The following is a 19621-nucleotide window of genomic DNA, read 5'->3' on the forward strand; positions in this document are numbered from 1 at the left end:
AATATTTTATTATGCAAATAAGTTTATTTAATTATTAGATAACAAATGATATATCAGTACACAACACAAATAGATAATATCAAATTATTTTAAGCTTTCTTAACCTAGAAAGATTGCCATTTTTCATATTATTTAATAACAACAATTATTACTTTAAAATATCATTATAGACTTACCCCCTTATTCATAGAGAAGTTACAATACGTTTTAACTAATAAACTGTTTTGTCCCTCTCCGACAAAGAACAATTTGTTTCTTGACAGAGAGAGACAAAACAGTTTATTAGTTAAAACGTATTGTAACTTTTCTATGAATAAGGGGGTTAGCACTTAAAACATTGTGAAATCAACGTGTATATTACTATAAAGCGTATGGTTTGTGTAGACGTCCACCCTAGAATCCTCAATTAAGAAAATAGTTTGTGGCTTAAAGTTACAAATACCTTATCGGCGCCGAAATAATTTCACTAAATTTTGCAAACATATGTAAGTATAGTTTTTTAATGCATGTGGCACTGTAATATATTATTGAAAGATCTTTTTCACACAAAAATACTTAAATAAAAATCGTAAAAGAAATATTCACAGCATATCTTTTAGATATAATTAATCTCTTTTTTTCGTGGGACTTAGCCGTCTTGTAGTAAAAATATATATTTCAGACGCTTTCCATAATATTGCCAGTCTAAACCTATAACAACCTTGTCTTGCTTATACACTGGATGTCGCCTGTTGACTGCTGTGGTCTGAAAGTATCGAAGCTAGATCTGAATCGCGGAGCATCGGCGGCGTTCCGAATGGGAAATCCTGTAACCAATATCAGTTTATATTTAGAATAAAATAGTTCACATAATTACTCAAATACTTAAGCAGTCAGTAATTTGCAGGATGACGTAGTTTACACTGCGTAAATATCTTCCAATAAACTCCCAATATAGAAAGAAAGAAATAGTTTATTCGCCTTCAAGAATACACAACAGTGAAAAACACATAACAACACAAATTAAGTACACAGCTTATACGATAAATAATTAAACAATATATTATGGTTGCCAATCTCCATGTCGTGCACAACGCTATAGTACTTTACTTACATTAGCGTGAGTCGGCAAGGTCCTGGGTGCCGGCGGGGCGGGCGGAGGGGCGCGGGGGGCGGCCGGTGAGGAACACTCGAAGCAGTCGGGCGCCGTCGCAGCACTGCGCAACGAGCGACGAGACCACGACTCAGGCATGCAACTGGAAAACATACATACATAGGGATTAAACAATGATGTCATCCAGGTAAACGAACTTGTGTGGTGTCATTAAAACTAGGTTCAACTACTTATGTGAGTGTAGTTGTACTATTTGAGATTATTATAAAAATCGCGTATCCGACATGTTATGCTTGGAAACCATTGAATATAATTTTAACTGTTTTTCGTTATTGATACTTAAATACCAATTTGCCAAAAACCTGTTGTTAGATCTAAGCTTAATAATTTATTTTTATTCATTATGTACAAATAACGATTATTAATTTCACGAATACTCTGTCATTTAAATAATCTTAAGTAGGTAATATGAGTTTATAATGTAGTATTTAAAGAGTATATTTAACATACGCTGCATGCGCAATATGTCCGCAAGGTAGCGAAGCCAGATGCTCTATCTGTTCGGTGTACGGGTCGCGACAGACCACGCAAGCCGGCGGCGCCCACGCCGCGGCCGCGCGACGTTGCCGCTCCGCCGCGCCGGCGTCGCCCAGAGCCACGTAGATGGACGCCAGGCGGAGCCGCACGCGGCGTACTAGCATCTGGAAAATTTATGAGGTATTCTATTTTGCTCAGCCACTTTTACCCTTTTTATTATAATTTAATTTTGCCATCATATACTATGTAATGTGATTTATTTTATCATCTGAAGGGTTACCATCGCCGAATATTATCAATTGACAATTCCTTATGCAGCATTGCATATCTGTCAAATCTGTCGAATATAGAATCAGTTCCAGAAATTGTAATAAAAACCATACCTTAGCCCCAACGCTCGTAGCGACTTCAAGTAATCGTGTGTTAAACTCTAACGGACGGCAGTTGCAGATGCGTCCCTGCAGGCGGAGGGCCTCGAGACACCTCGCGGCGCCGTCCATACCCTCCATCTGTGCCAGCCTATCGCCGAGTGTCTGACCCAGACCCATTGCTATTTCATAGTGTCTGAAATTTGATCACAAAACATTACTACATTAAATGTTTTCCTTTACATTAGCATTATGTTTAGGTCGTTATGCGGTTAAGTTACCTGAGAGCCTTTCCAATATCACATTTTCTTCGATACACATCTCCCGCTATGCGTACGGCTCTGGCATAGCAGCCCTGGTCTCCAGCCACTGCTGACAACCGTAGCGCCTCCTGAAAATTGTATTAAAAGAGAACATTTAAAGGGTTTGTTTATTCTAGGAAAGACTACCACGTTAATCTCTGTTTCTTTTCGGAACCAATCGGAGTGGGTTAGATACAACTGCCAGTTGTATCTTCCCTTGCCAGTTGTCAACTGGCAAGAGACTTGTTACATATTATATTGCAAATATAATTCCTCAGGAATATCCCCAACTCACGTTACAATAATCATGTGCATCCCCAAGTTCTCCTCTAGAACGTAACGAAGCCGCCATTTGCAACAATGCCACGCGATGATACCGCGTGTTCAGGTCAGTCGATCGCGGGCCGCGGCCGAGGTCGCACGCGCGCGCCGCACACGCCACCGCCCGCTCTGCGTCGCGGAGACGCCGCCAGAGCTCAGACAAGCCAACGTAGACCTGTAGACAAAGAAAAAGACGGCTGATATAGACAGTACACTCCAGTCCACAGCAGGCAGCTATGGCCTGCTAGCTTACCACCATCAACGCATTCAAGGATTGTTGATTGCATGTGCATTAGCAGAGCAGCCAATTTAATTTAATAGCATAAAACCTAAGTATCTCGACTTGTCAGTCAAAATAATCTCTCAATCCTCTAAGAATTAAAGTTTAAATTACTTAGATGTACTTATATGAATCTAAGCTTGGATAGTAATGTAAGCAGATTTACCTGTAAAAGCAGCGTGTTATCATTCTGGCTCTGCGCTACAGTCAGTGCCTTCTGGAAGCCGTCCATGGCTTTAGAGAAGGCGCCCAGTTCCAGAGATACGACCGCCACCGTCAGATGCACGCAGCCGGCTGTCGACCCGCCGCCGCAGTCGTTGTAGAGGGCGTGGCGCGCGTACGATAGTGCTCTGGAAGAAACGTAAAAATCAGCAAATGTTAGTCTGGAATTCCATGCTTAGTTGATTTGTGATTGTGGCCTCAATCTTATATCTTCATCAATCTTGGATAAGCATTTATTTTAATAGTGGTGAAGCTCCGATTTTATGGTATTAGCTTTAGGTACTATTAGTGGGCCGTTCATTTATTACGAAGAATCGATTACCGGAGAGATAAATTATTTCATTAGGGAGACTACGGACAGTAAAGTAGCGTGGAACGCCTTTCGCCCCGCTGGACCAATGTGGACCTTTGTCCTCAGACCGGTAACTGCGAAGTCCGAAGACATATATTATTGTTACGTCTTGGGAGAGGTGCATGCCCAGCAGTGGACGACTATGGGCTGAAGGGCTAGCTCGGGGTGCAAGTAAGACGAGACCAAAATTACCCGTCGCGCTCGCTCTTGAGGCTGGGCGATGCAAAACTTTTGTCACGTCCTAATTACGCCCCGTGCTAGCCCTTTTGATTATGATAATGGATCATACCGGTCCAGTCCGCCTAGGGTCTGGTGCGCGCGGGCCAGGTTAAGGTAGGCCTCCGCGCGCATCGGCGCCGAGTCCAGCTCCTCCGATATGCCGAGCTGTCTGTTCGCGAACTCCAGGGATTCCCTGCAAAATGGGGAGCAAGAGTGTTTAGTGTCAGGTTACAGGTACTTCCATATTATTATTTTTTTTTACGTTTATATCTGGAAACCCTCAGTGCATTTGGAATTGTGACTATTTAAGAGTGCAAGAAATTACCTCGAGTGATGCATCCCGTTCTTTTGAACGTCCGGAGCACCTTGGGCAGCCTGCGTCTGATTCTAATCTCTCTGGCCAGTTTTGGACCATGGTTAGGCATCTTATGTTTGTCACAGACACGCTAAGAAGGAAAAAAATCTGGTGAGTTATTCAGCATTGCGCTTAAAAATTTTCCGCCCATTACCTGTACTTCCCAAAGTCCATGTACGCCTGGTACAGATGGCCCAGCAGCGCGAACTTGTCGTTGCGGTGCCGCACGCCGCGCAGCGCCGACAGCCACACCTTGACCGCCGCGCGCTGCTCGTTCTGACCGTACAGGGCCACGCCGCGCTCGATCTGGTAGGGGGAGTAACCGTTTTAAGCATAGCCATAGTATCTAAAGAGGAAGCCCCTTCGTTAAGAAGACGGTTACCTACGTTAAATTCGCGAACCTTTGACACATAATTATTATGCTAATTTAAAGCCTGAAGACAAATACCTTGTGGTGCAGGGTGCAGAAACGTATAGGCACAGTACTCAGGATGAAGATTACCTTCCGCCTGTCTTTGGGAACAATCCCCATCTAAGCTATATTCCGCAGTGCACGATATTTTACCTACTTGAGGTAAATGGTCAACCCTGTATACTCCTTTCTGTTCTTAGACAAGCGCATCAGCTTTTCTACGCTTATTGACTCATGATCCTACCTTCCTCCGATTGTTGTATTTCGACATATGCAATCCTTTATCAAGCAGTCTTTTATTCAGTGGTCAATTATTCCCTAATGATAACCAAGCTCACCTTCCTCCTAGCCATGTACTGGTCGAGGCGGCTGCGGCAGGCGCGGAAGCAGTCCAGCAGCCCGGCGGCCGGCGGGCGGTGCGCGGGGCCGAAGCGCGAGCCCCAGCGCAGCGCCCCATTGCGGAGCTCAGCGTTGCCAGTGTTGTAGTCTTCAGCGAACGGGTATAGTTCTGGAAGATTCTAGAGGTTAGTTTAGGAGGATTGGGGTTTCATTACAATTTGTTCCACTTTTGGCGTCATCTTAGCGCTCTGACGCGCGCTAGTAACGCTTTCTGTTTGACGAAGTCTTTATACCGTTGATGCGTGTGCGCTTAAGTTACTATCCCAGCAAACTTGGCAAACAAGAACCAGAACCAGATGCCATGTTAACTAGCTCGTCTTGAGCCTTGGTTCTTGACGGCTATGGTCCGGTTTATTGATCCACAGTCAACTTTAACCATTGTTCATGTCATTTGTCAAGCACGAGCTTATGGTTTTTAACCAATTAAGATTTTAGATAATTTACCTAAGGATCAAAAAGCCGGCCCTAAGTTGGGCCGTATTTGGTAAATTGGTGACCCCTACGTGATAGTCTTAAGCTGTAAGCACTAACCTGGCGGGTCATCTAGGTTCTGTCGTGTGGAGGGGTCCGGCGAGCTCAGCAGCCTAGTCGCAGACAGCTGGTGTCCAGGCACACCGCTGCACACAGAAAGGTACATCACAATATCACGAGAGAAGTAGGAAAGTGAGTGCTATATGTTAAATTATTATTATAACGATTTGGGTTTTGTGTTCCTGATATGTTACAATGTGTGTGTGTGCAATAAATAAATAAATCACATATATAGATTAAAATAGGTATTTATATATATATATATATATATATGTATTTATATTTATGTAGTATTATTTATATATAAGTATGATGTTATTTTTATAAGTATATTTTATGTTGTAAGTAGTTGTAATCTATACAGTAATAATTTAAGGTTAGGTTTAAATCATAGGCTAAGTTCAGTTTGATAATTGTACCTACTCAAATTAGTTAAGGGATCTAATGGCATTTTTCTTTCACCCAGTCGAAGGTTGGCTGGAAGAAATTGCTTTTTGGCAATAAGCCCGCCTTTGTATACGTTTGTGTTTTTTGATTTGTAACTGTTCTCTTTTATGTTTTTATTTGTATGTGTACAATAAAGTGTATAAATAAATAAATAAATAAATAGATCACAATCAATCCACCAAAAAGATTTCGGAACATTGATAGCTCATTGCAATAATAGACGCATTTTTCCTGAAATAAAAATGACATATTATGTATCTAGCCTATCTGAAACCTAGTTAAACATTGTGAGATTTGGCGTTTCGACTTTCTCCGTGTTCGGCATCATAAGGGTCACAGTGACAGTTAAATAAAGTCCATTTTTCTCTCCACCTTTAGTTTGCAAGGTGCGGGTGCCTATATAAATAGAGTGAGTCGCCCGCGCGCCTCAGTTGTAATATCACCATGCAGAAATGACTAGGTTTCAGATAGGCTAGATACATAATATGTCATTTTTATTTCAGGAAAAATGCGTCTATTATGTAGTCTGAGCCTATCTGAAACCTAGTTAAACATTGTGAGATGTGTTTATTATCGCATGGTGGAGAGAAAACCAACTGTGACCCATAAGCTACTGATGAGTATATCAGTAGATAAATATTTGAATCTATAAATTTATAATGCATAGATTTCTAGGTAATAGATATACTAAAAAGAAAGGTATAAGTATACATAAGACTTAAGTACTTCCTTATTATTCCTGACTTGTCAGAAAGTTATGGAAGGTATGTACCTATACATATAGGTAGGTATTTATACATATGGATACACACAGTGCCTCTTCGAAAGCAATACTTATAAGTAATTATTGATCAAAATCTTGTTATTGTCAAGGCAATATTTTTAACATACACTAGCCGAATGGATGGAACTAGTGAAATACTTTGCAACAATATTAAAAGCTGTAAAATGTAGAATATCGATCCAGGCCGCTGGGGCTCAGGTCAGCACATGCTGACTAGGGTATGTAATTCTGGACTGACCTCAGAAATGCAGCAGCCGACCCTGGAGCCTCGTGGATCTGCTCAGTCAGCCCTGTACGACGACACGGCCTGCAACACCTGGCGCGGCATCTAGTCCTTGGAACGAGGAGTGGTGCTTGAAGGGAAGATAATTTTACTAAATATCTCAGCCTCATCAGCTACTGGAAAATATTAGATGAAGGCTGTGACACTGGCGGATAACTAAGTATTCAGTTTTTCAAAACATGATGCAGGTCACTATATTCATATTCTAGATTGACAAGTAACACACAGTCTAATTTTGTATTCTAACTAACTCGGCGGTTAACGAGTTCCTGTGCAGTCCTACTAGGAAGGAAAGTTATTTTATAAGCCTTTGCACCCATTTTGTGGGCTACTATCATTCTGTATCATCATGTGTGAATATTATGAGCTCTGGCCGCATTCCTTGGTAGATGACATCAATTAATAAAGATTGATTTACACAACAATAACAATTATAATAGTTGATAAATGAAACCCGGCTAACATGTCTTAACTGGGTAAGTAAATGATCAGTCATGCCACCAGGATAAGTAAAATGTTCAGTACTTCATATGAAAAACATTAACAAGGTCACCTTTAGGTATGTTCGTCAACACTAACCTCGCGCTGTCCCGTCTGGCGTAGAGGAGCGTCCCCCGGGTGGCGGATGGGGGAACGGTCGGTAGTACAGCCTAGCTACGCTAGCCGGCTAAGTCCGTTAGACTCGCTGACCAACGACGGGTGTGGCCCTCCAGCATTTTGGGGGTTGTGCGGCAGGTTAACGCCCTGCCCATGGAAAAAACTATTGTTACGAAACCGAGAAAAGAGAAATTACGATTTGATCCCAAAACTAACGACACTAGGCATGATATTAAGGAACTCCGATTAGCTTCGTGGAATGTGCGCTCTCTATTCCGAGTTGGCGCCATGTATCAGGTGAATGCCGAATTAAAGAAATATGGCATCGAAATAGCAGCCCTGCAAGAAGTAAGGTGGCCGGGAAAAGGAGAGTGCAATGTCGACAGTAACACTGTTCTATTTTACAGCGGTAGTGATCATGGCGAGCACATGTACGGCACTGGTTTTATGGTCTCTAGAAACATGATCGGGAGTGTGATCAGATTTGATGCTGTGTCAGACAGAATATCTGTGCTGCGTCTAAAAGGCAAGTTCTGCAACTACTCTATCATAAATGTCTACGCTCCAACAGAGATGTCAGAAGACAGTAAAAAGGACGAGTTCTATGACCATCTAGAAGAGACATATGATCAACTACCGAGTTTTGATGCAAAACTATTGATTGGAGATTTTAACGCACAAGTGGGAAGAGAAGCAGCTTTCATGCCTACTATTGGAAAACACAGCAAGCATGCCACAACAAACGACAATGGTCTGAGACTGATATCATTTGCAACAGCAAGGGCGCTAGTAATCAAGAGCACAATGTTCCCTCATAAAGATATCCACAAAGGTACCTGGAAGTCACCTGATGGAAAAACAGTGAACCAGATCGATCATGCCGTGATAGATGACAGACACAAAAGCACCATACAGGACGTGCGTTCGTACAGAGGGCCTGACTGTGACAGCGATCACTATCTGCTTGGTATCCAACTCAGGGCAAGGATCACGGTAAAAAGAAGGAATAACACCAGAAAAGAGGAGCCGATTAACTTAGACAACCTAAGAGACCCAGATATAAGAGAAAAGTTTCGATTAGAGTTGAATAACAGGTTTAACCAGCTCACGGTTGACGCGGATATTGACAATCACTGGGATAGTGTGAAACACACAGTAAAAACAACAGCTGTTAAAGTACTGGGAAGAAAAAGAAACACCAAAAGAAGAAAGTGGTGGAATCAGGACTGCGAAGAGATTGTCAAGGAAAGGCGGAAATGTAAAATCCAGGCTGAGAATAATGAGGAATGGGTTGCCAAATATAAGAAGGTCCAAACGGAAGCTAGAACGATCATTAAGAGAGCCAAAAGACAGCATCTGGACAACATCGTAAGAGGGATGGAGACACTCCTCAGAGCTAACGAGTCACGGAAATTCTATAAGGAAGTAAGCTCCTGCAAGAAAGGCTACCAACCCACGGCTCAGTTCCTTGAAGACGATGATGGAAACCTGATATCGGACAGAGATACTATCATGACCTGCTGGCGCGACTATTTCCAGCAACTGCTCAACTGCCAACCACTCGAGGAACAAGTACCCCGCTCTATGGAACACAATAGCGAAATCGTGGAACCCCCGACCTTTGAAGAAGTCCGTGAAGCCATAATGAGACTCAAAAACCACAAAGCACCGGGCATTGACGATTTACCCTCCGAATTGTGGAAATACGGCGGGGGTCGAGTACAGTCGGAACTATTCCAGTTACTGTGCAAGATCTGGGAAGAGGAAAAGCAGCCAAAGGAATGGAACCTAGGAGTGATCTGCCCCGTACACAAAAAAGGGTCCAAAAAGAAGTGTACCAACTATCGTGGCATTGCGTTGCTCCCGACAGCGTATAAGGTCCTGTCCTACGTGTTGCTCAAGCGATTGGAGCCATACACGGAAAAAATCCTTGGTGATTATCAGTGTGGCTTTAGACGCAACCGTAGTACAGTCGATCAGATCTTCCTCCTGAAGCAGCTTATGGAGAAGAAATGGGAATACGCGCAGAGCGTCCATTCACTTTTCGTGGACTTTACTAAGGCGTACGACAGCATTGATCGAGAAGCGCTGTTCACTATCCTACGCAACTTTAAAATACCGGCAAAAATAGTGAGCATGGTTGAGGTTGCCACAAAGGAGAGTAGGATGAAGGTTCGTGTTGGAGGAGAACTGACGGATGAGTTCGCGGTGGTCACCGGTCTAAAGCAGGGGGATGCCCTATCGCCTATGCTTTTCAACCTAGCCCTGGAGCATGTTCTCAGAGGAGTTTTAGAACTTGACTTCGGGCTACAACTCAATGGAAAGCACAAGGTGGTTGGCTATGCCGATGACTTAGCGGTGCTGGGCAAAACAGCTGAAGAGGTTCGGAAAGCTGCGAAACTCCTTGATACAGAAGCCGGAAAAATTGGTTTAAGAATAAACTGCGGAAAATCCGAATATCTCCACATGAAGCGCTACAAGGACAAGTCCGTTCGCAGACAAGACCTGCATGTTGGAGATGTGACGTACAAAGGGGTCTCCCGGTTTAAATACCTAGGTTGCACTGTCACGGATACGAACACTCGCGACGAGGAAATCGATACCCGCATCCAAAGCTTCCTGCGCTGCAGTGCCGCTTTGCATAAAGTGTTGACGTCTAGGCTTCTGAGCAGAAACACCAAACTCAGAATTTACAAAACGGTAATAAGACCGATACTGATGTACGGGTGTGAGGCCTGGACGTTAACGCAGAAAGAAGAGAGCAAACTGCTGGTGGCGGAACGGAAGGTCCTAAGGAAGATCTTTGGCCCAAGACAGAGACCCGATGGAAGCTGGAGAGTCCTGAAAAACGCCGAACTGGAAGATCTGATGGCGGGGGCTAACATAGTGGGAGAAACAAAAGCCCACAGACTTCGCTGGCTAGGCCATCTCCAGAGAATGGGAGAAGATCGTAGCGCAAAAAGAGCCTACATGGGCCGTCCGACGGGGTGCCGACCGGTGGGCCGGCCCAGGTACCGCTGGAGTGACGCGGTGGAGGCGGACCTGCGCGAGCTACAAGTCGTTGACTGGCGGGAGACTGCACTGGACCGTCAGAAGTGGCGATCTCTTGTATCGGAGGCCAAGACTCACTTTGGGTCGCTGAGCCAGCGGAGTAAGTAAGTAAGTCAACACTAAGGGCAGGTCTCGGCCAAAACCTTAAGGCTTCGCCTTGTTGCAACTTCAAAGGTACGTAGGTAGGTACCTACTTACATTGTTGTAGGTTCGATTTTGAAACCATTAAGTCATGCTAGATAAAACAAAATAAAATAGCTCGATTAAATAAACATGGTACGTAAAGATGTTAGTTGTACCTGATCAGACCTGATGCAACGACAGCCAACATAGACTCTCTAATCTGTGGAAGCAACAATCATGGTGGCGGGAACATGGACAGTTGGACGAGCCACCTCGAGCCTGACTTATCAATCAGAACTGACAGTTCGCCAACAGCGGATAGCTTGCGGCTATCTATAGGTAAACTTAGGTAGTTAGCTATACCCAAGAAAAAGTCCTTGGACATCGATATGACAGTGGAACGGCGAATAACTGTGACATTATTTAAAACAAAAAGGCTTCTTGTTGTTGTTGTCCAGTTAAGGAAGGTTACCTACTTCAGCGACCTGGTATTGCATTCTGAAAGAACTGCAAAGAGTTAATATTATGACTAATAATTATTACTTATTTAGAAAGTTTTCAGCAAACTCTAATAAATCAAGCAGCTGCCACGTCACCGCTGCCCGGTTATAACTCTGTACTAGCTTAGTAGATATATATACCAGTTCTAGCCTTCAGCTAGAGGCCAGAGAGCTCCTAAATGAGATGCGAGTACGAGCATGACACAAGTAATTTTTTACTTGGTAACTAGTTACGTAACTAACTGAAAGATCCATAAAACAGTTGAGGATTACTCAAAATGGAATTGTGAAAACGGCACGTCTGCATCTTAACCAGTCAGTCTAAGTAGTTTCAGCAGATACAGTGTTGAAAAATAGTTATGAAACGTTTGCGCCAGAATCGAATTAAAAATACATTTTCATTAGAGAAGCCGTTTAGGCATGAATAGGTACTTCAACACTTTGGATTGTGCTCCAAATGATGACCTTCGAAATTCATAGAAATTTAATGACGACTGCCATTGTTTATTATCTAGCCCCGTACATTGAGTAGGGCTGCGGCTACACGTGATGTGATACACAGTACACAGTAGGTATATGCATGTTCCCAGAATAGTTATAATTTTACCAAAAGGTAGTCGTCTCGTGCAAGAGCACCGTTACTCGATTTATTCGATACACAACTAGTAGACAGCTGCTGCGTAGGAGGTTCACGCATTTTTCAACAAAGAGCTCGGATACACACTCACAATCCACTGGGACATAAGGAAGACAGCTAATATGGTGCCACTCAGAAACCGCGATGACACTCCGATCATGATCACCCGACAGTAGGATCATAATAAATTCGGTAACTTGTGAAGCGGTATGGTATAGCAACAGCGACTTTCACGAAATCAGGAATTAGCTCAGTGCTTTTAGGTTGAACACTCGCCGGTGGGATTCACTTTGCTCACAGCCGAGAAAAGAAAAGACTCAAAGCTGGAATCTGCTGATGTGTCATGATACTTAAGATAGTGTCTGGGGGGTCACTTTATATGACGAAAAACGAACTTTCAGTGCACTGCGGCCTGAGCCGCTCTATCTGTTTGTATGTATTAAACGTGCCGATTGCACGACAGCTCTCGTTCGTTCGTTTCCCATCAGTATAGAGTAACGCTCCTGTACTTACCGTGCGTCACCATTCCCATGAGCAGTCCAATGATCTTTAGGCAGTTTAGAACAAAAGCTGCATTAGACAGTTTCTTCAGCAGAGACATCGAAATAAAAAATTGATTGCACAACTATCCCCAGGAGCAGTCTACAGGTCACTTTGGGCAGTTCAGAAGAAAGCTGCTTTAATAGAATACCCTACCTCAGCGGAGGCATCAAATTGAAGTGCTATAACACTTTTAGAAGCGGTGCACGTTACCCGATTTGTCGTCATCCATGCCGATGTGGCTACGGCGACTGCAGGTGGTTACTCAGGCTTCGTTGGTGTGCCCTTGTATGGCTAACATGACCAACCTTGGCAGTAAACGTTCGTCTGCTATGCCAAAATCACTGATGAATAGCGCACGTTACTCGATACCTTCTAAATAAGCTCATAATGATGACTGATGATGATGATGACCGTGCTAGCAATAGTGCAGGCGTTTCCGCTGAGCATAAAATCTCTTCCCAGACAGGGGGCGTTTGGATCTGGCAACCAGAACAGGAGTGCCAGGTGTGCGCAGCGATGCAGGTGGGACAACACAGCCGCCAGGGCAGGAGTGCATGGCTGGGTCTATGCAGCGATGCAGGTAGCACAAACCAGTGGCCAGGGCCAGGACCGGGTGTAAGCTGCGATGCAGGTGGTACAAAACGGTGGCCAGGGCCAGGACCGGGTGTACAGCCGCCAGGGCAGGAGTGCATGGCTGGGTCTATGCAGCGATGCAGGTAGCACAAACCGGTGGCCAAGGCCAGGACCGGGTGTACGCTGCGATGCAGGTGGCACGAGACGGCGGCCAGCGCAGGAGCACAGGGCCGGGTGCATGCTGCGATGCAGGTGGCAAGAACCGGTGGCCAGGGCAGGAGCGCAGGGCCGGGTGTACGCTGCGATGCAGGTGCCACGAGACGGCGGCCAGCGCGGGAGCACAGGGCCGGGTGCAGGTTACACGAAACTTAATTTCACCGAATCGGCCTGCCTACCCTCAGCGGGTAGGTACCGGCGGATCACATTACTCGCCGCACATGCCACAATGTCCCAACATACTGAAACTCGGAGCCACGTGCTTCCTGTAAAAAATCCTATGACGGTCCTGGAAAGCTCCTGTTTGTAAAGCCTTACATAAGCTATAATCAAGTGCATTATTGTAATAGCAAAGTTTTTATCAACTGTTTTCTAAAAATATTAGAAATTGAGGGTAGAAAAATATATTTTTATAATTTTTTCCTGTATAAAATTAACATATGCTTTACTTAAAGCGGTCATTAATGTAAGTATCTAGCTCAAGCGCCACTAGTAGGACCGGAATATGTGATCAATCATCACCACGACTATTGAATCGGACCCTACTGCGTGGGATAAAAACCCCAAGCGCGGAGCATTATGACCAGTGGCTGAGCTTTTAAAAGCAGTAAATAATAGCATTTTACTCACGGCTTATCAACTCAAACCTTCGTTGCGAAATCCTCAGCAATCGCTGCGTGCGCAGCAGCCGGCAGGCCCCGCGCCGCCTGGCCGCATCACGCTACAGCTCCCGGCAGCGAGGACTCCGCAAATTCAACATTATATTTTTCCCCGTCGGAGCAAAGCCGACGAGAACCGTGGCTACATTGAGCCATTTTGCCGAAGTGTTCACTTCAAAAATCAAAAACCAACTGAGGCGCGCGGGCGACTCACTCTATTTATATAGGCACCCGCACCTTGCAAACTAAAGGTGGAGAGAAAAATGGACTTTATTTAACGGTCACTGTGACCCTTATGATGCCGAACACGGAGAAAGTCGAAACGCCAAATCTCACAATGTTTAACTAGGTTTCAGATAGGCTCAGACTACATAATATTATACACAAAAGGGACCAGTTTAGAATTCGAATTCTCAAATTCAGAAACAGTAATTTTTTTTTAAATTTAAAGTTTTTTAAGCTAACCGTTGGAAAATTTACAATTGATAGTCATGTGGTTATATCATATTATTATGCCAGAAAATCCGTCCAATTGTATCGCTTCTTCTATGTGATATTACTTATAATACCTGAGGAAGTCGCGCGACTCTATAGAGTCCCATGACATGTTCCGCGGATGCAGCGAGCAGCGGACCAGAGGGCGTCACCTGCTGCTGGCCCCCGCCGCCGGCTGCTGCATGCTCGTGCTCACTGCCGAGAGAGGTTTCTATAGCATTATGCTGAGTTGGGAACCTTTGACGAAGGGAGAGGGAAATTAAAATGTTGTTTTCACTGGAACAGGGTGGACGAGAGGTTGCCTTAGCATTATGCTGAGTTGGGGGCCTTTGTGTGAGGGTCAGGCTGGAAGAGGGAAATTATAATGTTGTTTTCACTGGAACAGGTTGGAAGAGAGGTTGCCTTAGCATTATGCTGAGTTGGTGCCTTTGTGGTGGACCTAGCGTATCGAAAAACTAAGTTATGCAGCGTGCTGCTGCGCTCGTCGGTCCAGTAGGCCGGAGGGCGTCTCACGCTGCACTAACCATGACTGAACGCGCGTAAGTATAGCTTATTTACTCACACAAATATGTACTTTATCCAAAGGTTGTCTGGTAGAGATTGCTTTAAGCAATAAGGCCGCCTTTTTTGTACTATTTTATGTATATAAGTTGTGAATTGTAATGTTTCTTTAATGGTGCAAAATAAAGAGTATTCTATTCTATTCTATTCTATTCTATTCTTTAGTACCTATGTATATGTCGCAGTAAGATAGTTATAGCCGTAATATAGTTATATACCTAGGGATATAATGATTATTAACTATATTCCTAGTGAGATAGAAATGAATCGCTTTCGTATAACTATGTTCCGGTATATAATCATATCCCTAGGGATATAGGTAACTATATTACGGCTATAGCTATCTTACTGCGACATATACACATATAATTAAAAATAATACCGAGCGCGTTAATCTGCCGTTAACGTAACGAATACCTTTAATTAACTTTGAAGAAGCATTTATTAACGTAAAAATAATCAAATCCCGACGTCCCAAAAGCATTTTGATTGTTTGAATCCTCACTCAGGTTTTCCCAACTCAATCTGGCCGACAGAACCATAAATATTAAATAGAGATCCGTGATTGTGTCATGGAAACCTTCGGGACACCTCTAATACATTTTTAAGCTGGATTGTGTTTTGGGTCGCCGAAAAACAGAATTACTAACGAGCTAAATTGTGATGTTTTTGTTTGGGGGTTTTCAGTAAAAAGTGATGAATTGGATATTACTTTTATGTATGTGTAACATCTTAACATTTTCACACATTTTATTAGCTACATTGTCAAGTCAAACTTCTTAAATGTCAGGCAAAATCGATCCATCCATCCATTCAAACTGCATACAATCTTCGCGTTTATAAAACACTCACGAGCTATGAAAAAGTTCCAGTGACAAATTACTCCTAAACGGAAAAAAAAAATCCTAATGACGCAGTCTGCAATATAAGTAGGTAGGTGCATTTAACAGCGCATTAGGATATTAGATAATACGAACAAAAAACGTAGATACTTATCTTGTTCAAGTGTTAAATTAAGAGTAGTAATACGATTTAAAAAAATAGTTTTTTTTTTGTATTTATACTCACGGCACGGGGCAATGAAAAGGTTCCACTGGGAAAAGCACTAAATTACGTCTAAACGGAAAAGTCTAGCTTAATGTTGCTTTCTGCAACATTAAAGTACATTTAACAGAGCATCAGGATATTACCAACTAAAAAATATAATATTTTGTTTAAATTTTAAATTTAATGTTTGAAAAAAATGGGGTTGTTTGGTGACGGAATTTTGTGAGTGGAACTTTTTCATTGCCCGTGAGTGTAGTCGGATTATATTTCCGAAATAACTTACACACTCCCACACCAGGAGACCCGTGTTTTCAGTGCTGCAGTTCATTGAAGGCTTGCAGGACATCCGTTGACACCCACAAGACATTGCGGAAGAGACATCGATGCTGAAACAAGGTATTTTAATCACTTCCTGTTCTAATTCTAGGTTTGTCAGAAACGGCTGGATTTGTCATCTTCAACGACAGATTCGTTCGACAGGCCAGGGTACACCGGACAAACAAAGTGAGCATATTTAAATCTCTCAGTTCTCCATCAATAGGGCTAGACAATATTAATGCATATCTATCTAATAAGTCCCAAATCTTCTAATCGAACTAACTAGTTCAAAATAAGAGCTCACATGGAATGTTAGGCTATCACGAGAATAAAAGTCGATGTATGGCGGTATTAAAATAGCCTTATTCGTCATTGGTGAAATCGGGCGTATGTCACGTATACTCATACCTCATACCTATGCCCACACACAGTCCTATCTCCTCCGATATGAGTGAGTGAGGTGAGTTGCGAATGACACTTCCGATACGAAATACCTATACGTGCATACAGTCGACGGCTAAATAAATAAGTATCGTTATTTATACAGATGCCAGGGGCCCTATCGCGGTCAAAACTATAATAAATAACATTTACGAAGTAATTACATAGTTAAGTTAAAAAAAGTTCTCGAAAGTGAGCCTGTTTTAGAAACGTTGAATACACACTAACGTGTCATTAGTTGAAGTTAGTGTATAGATAAGTACTTAATGAAATACTATCTATTCTATTCTATACTTAACTAACGTACCTACACGTTACGTACGTATCGGACCAAACGGATTGTCATAAGTATGGACGCACTTTTTTGTGAATTTATAAACAAAGAATACTGAATTCGATGCATAAATTCGTACGACGACGCCGAACGAAAGGTAGACTGTTACCTTTAGCTGATTGTACTTCCTATGTAGCGTACTTATTGTATTCTGTACCCGTGTGTACAATTTCCTATACGAACAGAATCACTATGAAATTATTTATTTATTTATTTATTTAATCCTTTATTGCACAAATATAAAAATAAGTGTACAAAGGGTGGACTTAATGCTACAAGCATTTTCTACCAGTCAACCCACAGGAGGTGCAAGAAAATTTTATTATAAGGTGTGCAAAAAGAAAACAACACTATTACTACAAAATTAAAAACAAGTCACTTAATAATAATTACCAAATATACCTAATATAAAAAATATATATATATATATATATATAGTATATAGGTATATATTATGTTTATTTATATATTCAGAACTTATATGTAGTTACGTATTTTATATTAGGTATATTTGGTAATTATTATTAAGTGACTATTAGTAAAATATATATATATAAATATTAATATTATATTACAAATTATCTGACATGTGACTGACACTTCGGGGAATGTCGTTCTTTGTCACGGCACAGGGGGGAGTTTTATCAATGATCGACTGCTAAGGAGGTTTTCGACGCGACGGAGCGAGGCAAGACCATGATTATAATAGACACGATCAAAGAATATTGTAAGTATATGCATTTTTTTCCAATAACTAGGTACGTAGTTAACAGAAAAGTTTATTGTACAGTTTAAATGCGCCCTTTGTATGCCTATCATAACTCTAAGCTCTAAATACAGAGAGGGCAGTTTTATTATTCATAATGTTCTTTATAAAAAAGCTTCTCCATTAATAACAATGGCTGGCTCGGTTATTAGAGTCATTAGTGCAGTGGCGGCGCTCATTTCCGGTTTGCAAATTAACAAGTTGGTATATTGTCGCGATTGGGGGCTAGTGGAGGCGAATTAAAAGAGATATAACTAAATAATAATAATTCAAATGTCTATATTTTTATTAGGCAAAAGCAAACATGTAGGTATCCATTCGGTTTCTCTACGACGTATGTCTTAATTCAATCTTCGAATCTTTTAAAAGCTTAAGTGCCAATTTCTTTATAGTGGGTTAGAGCATAACCAGGGATTATTGCTTGACTTTTGACACATCTGTCAAGAATTGAATATGAATTGATGACGTATAATTGATCAACCTTTCCCTGGTTACGATCTAACCGACTATGGAGAAATTGAGCTAAATAAAACAATAAAGTGCTCTGACCATTAAATACATTCGGTATGCAAACTTATCAATCATCATCATCACAACCCATCACGTCCCCACTGCTGGGGCACGGGTCTCCTTCCAGTGAAGGAAGGGTGTTAGGCCTAGTCCACCACGCTGGCCTAGTGCGGGTTGGTGGACCTAACAATATAAGGAATCACAAAATGAAAAGCTATATAGGTACCTACACAAATTATATACCCACTCCTTTATTTTCCCTAATAAATAGAGAAACTTGATAAATACATTTAGTATAAAAGTCTTTGCCTGCAATCATTACATAAATGTTCGGAGCCATTAGCATATTTTTGCGACTGGCTGGATGTTTATTGTTATGACTATCATCACCGCCCATAAAAAGAAAAATAAAGTTGTGTTTTTTTCTTAAAATCACACTCCAAGGCTCAAAGCTATACAGCCTGGACTTTGCGTCGAGTTTATTACATTAAAGTTAGTTTATACTAGCTAGAGAAGCTAGCTTGCGACCTAGGTCACTCTTTAGATACCTAGGTAGGTAAATGTCATCTCTTGCAACAAAATTAGGTCATACTCGATACTGCAGCCTCTATTTGTATTAAATAATTAATTTCTACTCACATCATTTTCTTATCACAATAACTCAATGCTTTTAGAATAAAACTTATTTTCTTAATTTTGAAACAGAAATAGTAACGAGCTTGTCTATTTGATTACGACACAAGGAAGTACTTTTTTTAAAGAAAAAATAAGTTAAATAAAGAATAAAAAATACCAGCCAGCATGTTATGTTTTAGCTGCGTTCGATTTAATCAGCATTTTCAAAAAAGGAAGAGGTTTGACATGTGTGACGGGAGGAAAATCGTTACTCACGCGACTCGTCCGAGTTATGTGCAGTTTTTCCCCGTTTTTTGACACAAACCGTGCAGTTTTTCGTTTCCAGTCGTTTTGTTCTTGGTAAATGTGTTTTTTTCACTGTATTTCGGTGGTTTCCTCGCGGTGTTGTTGTCGTGTTAGGGTTTTATTGTAAGTTTTATGGGGCGACTGGCCTTGCCTGTTCACACCCCTATCCGATACGCGACGGTTCTGTTCGCGCGGACATAGAAAGGAGTGGAGTCGAGCTGTTGAGAAAAGGGTTTAGGGTGACTGCTGTGTTTCAATCTTTCTATAGGCAGTTTTTTTCTCTTTGAAATGAAAGCCATTTTATACATTTTACTTGTGCTGTTAGATTATACCATGCACTTGTAACAACTTACCAAACGTTCAAAATTCATATGTAAGTACTTATACTATTCCTAAAGTGGACTTAAATTGCCTATGATGCGGA

The 19621-nt window shown here is 42.0% G+C and overlaps 1 protein-coding gene across 1 annotated transcript; it reads right to left on the reverse strand.

Annotated features, from left to right (window-relative positions):
* Positions 1 to 323: 323 nt before the first annotated feature.
* Positions 324 to 19421, reverse strand: LOC105392391 (43 kDa receptor-associated protein of the synapse homolog). Its single transcript, XM_048632041.1, has 14 exons — positions 19168 to 19421; positions 16191 to 16293; positions 14374 to 14494; positions 5392 to 5477; positions 4800 to 4969; positions 4204 to 4355; positions 3765 to 3887; positions 3068 to 3251; positions 2596 to 2796; positions 2280 to 2389; positions 2014 to 2194; positions 1604 to 1794; positions 1094 to 1235; positions 324 to 806 (listed from the first exon to the last, which is right to left on the reverse strand). Exons 3-14 carry the CDS (start codon positions 14409 to 14411, stop codon positions 711 to 713), a joined length of 1674 nt encoding a protein of 557 aa, XP_048487998.1. The 5' UTR covers positions 14412 to 14494; positions 16191 to 16293; positions 19168 to 19421; the 3' UTR covers positions 324 to 710.
* Positions 19422 to 19621: the final 200 nt, after the last annotated feature.

This window comes from Plutella xylostella, chromosome 30, assembly GCF_932276165.1.
Source record: "Plutella xylostella chromosome 30, ilPluXylo3.1, whole genome shotgun sequence".
Classification (NCBI taxonomy): domain Eukaryota; kingdom Metazoa; phylum Arthropoda; class Insecta; order Lepidoptera; family Plutellidae; genus Plutella; species Plutella xylostella.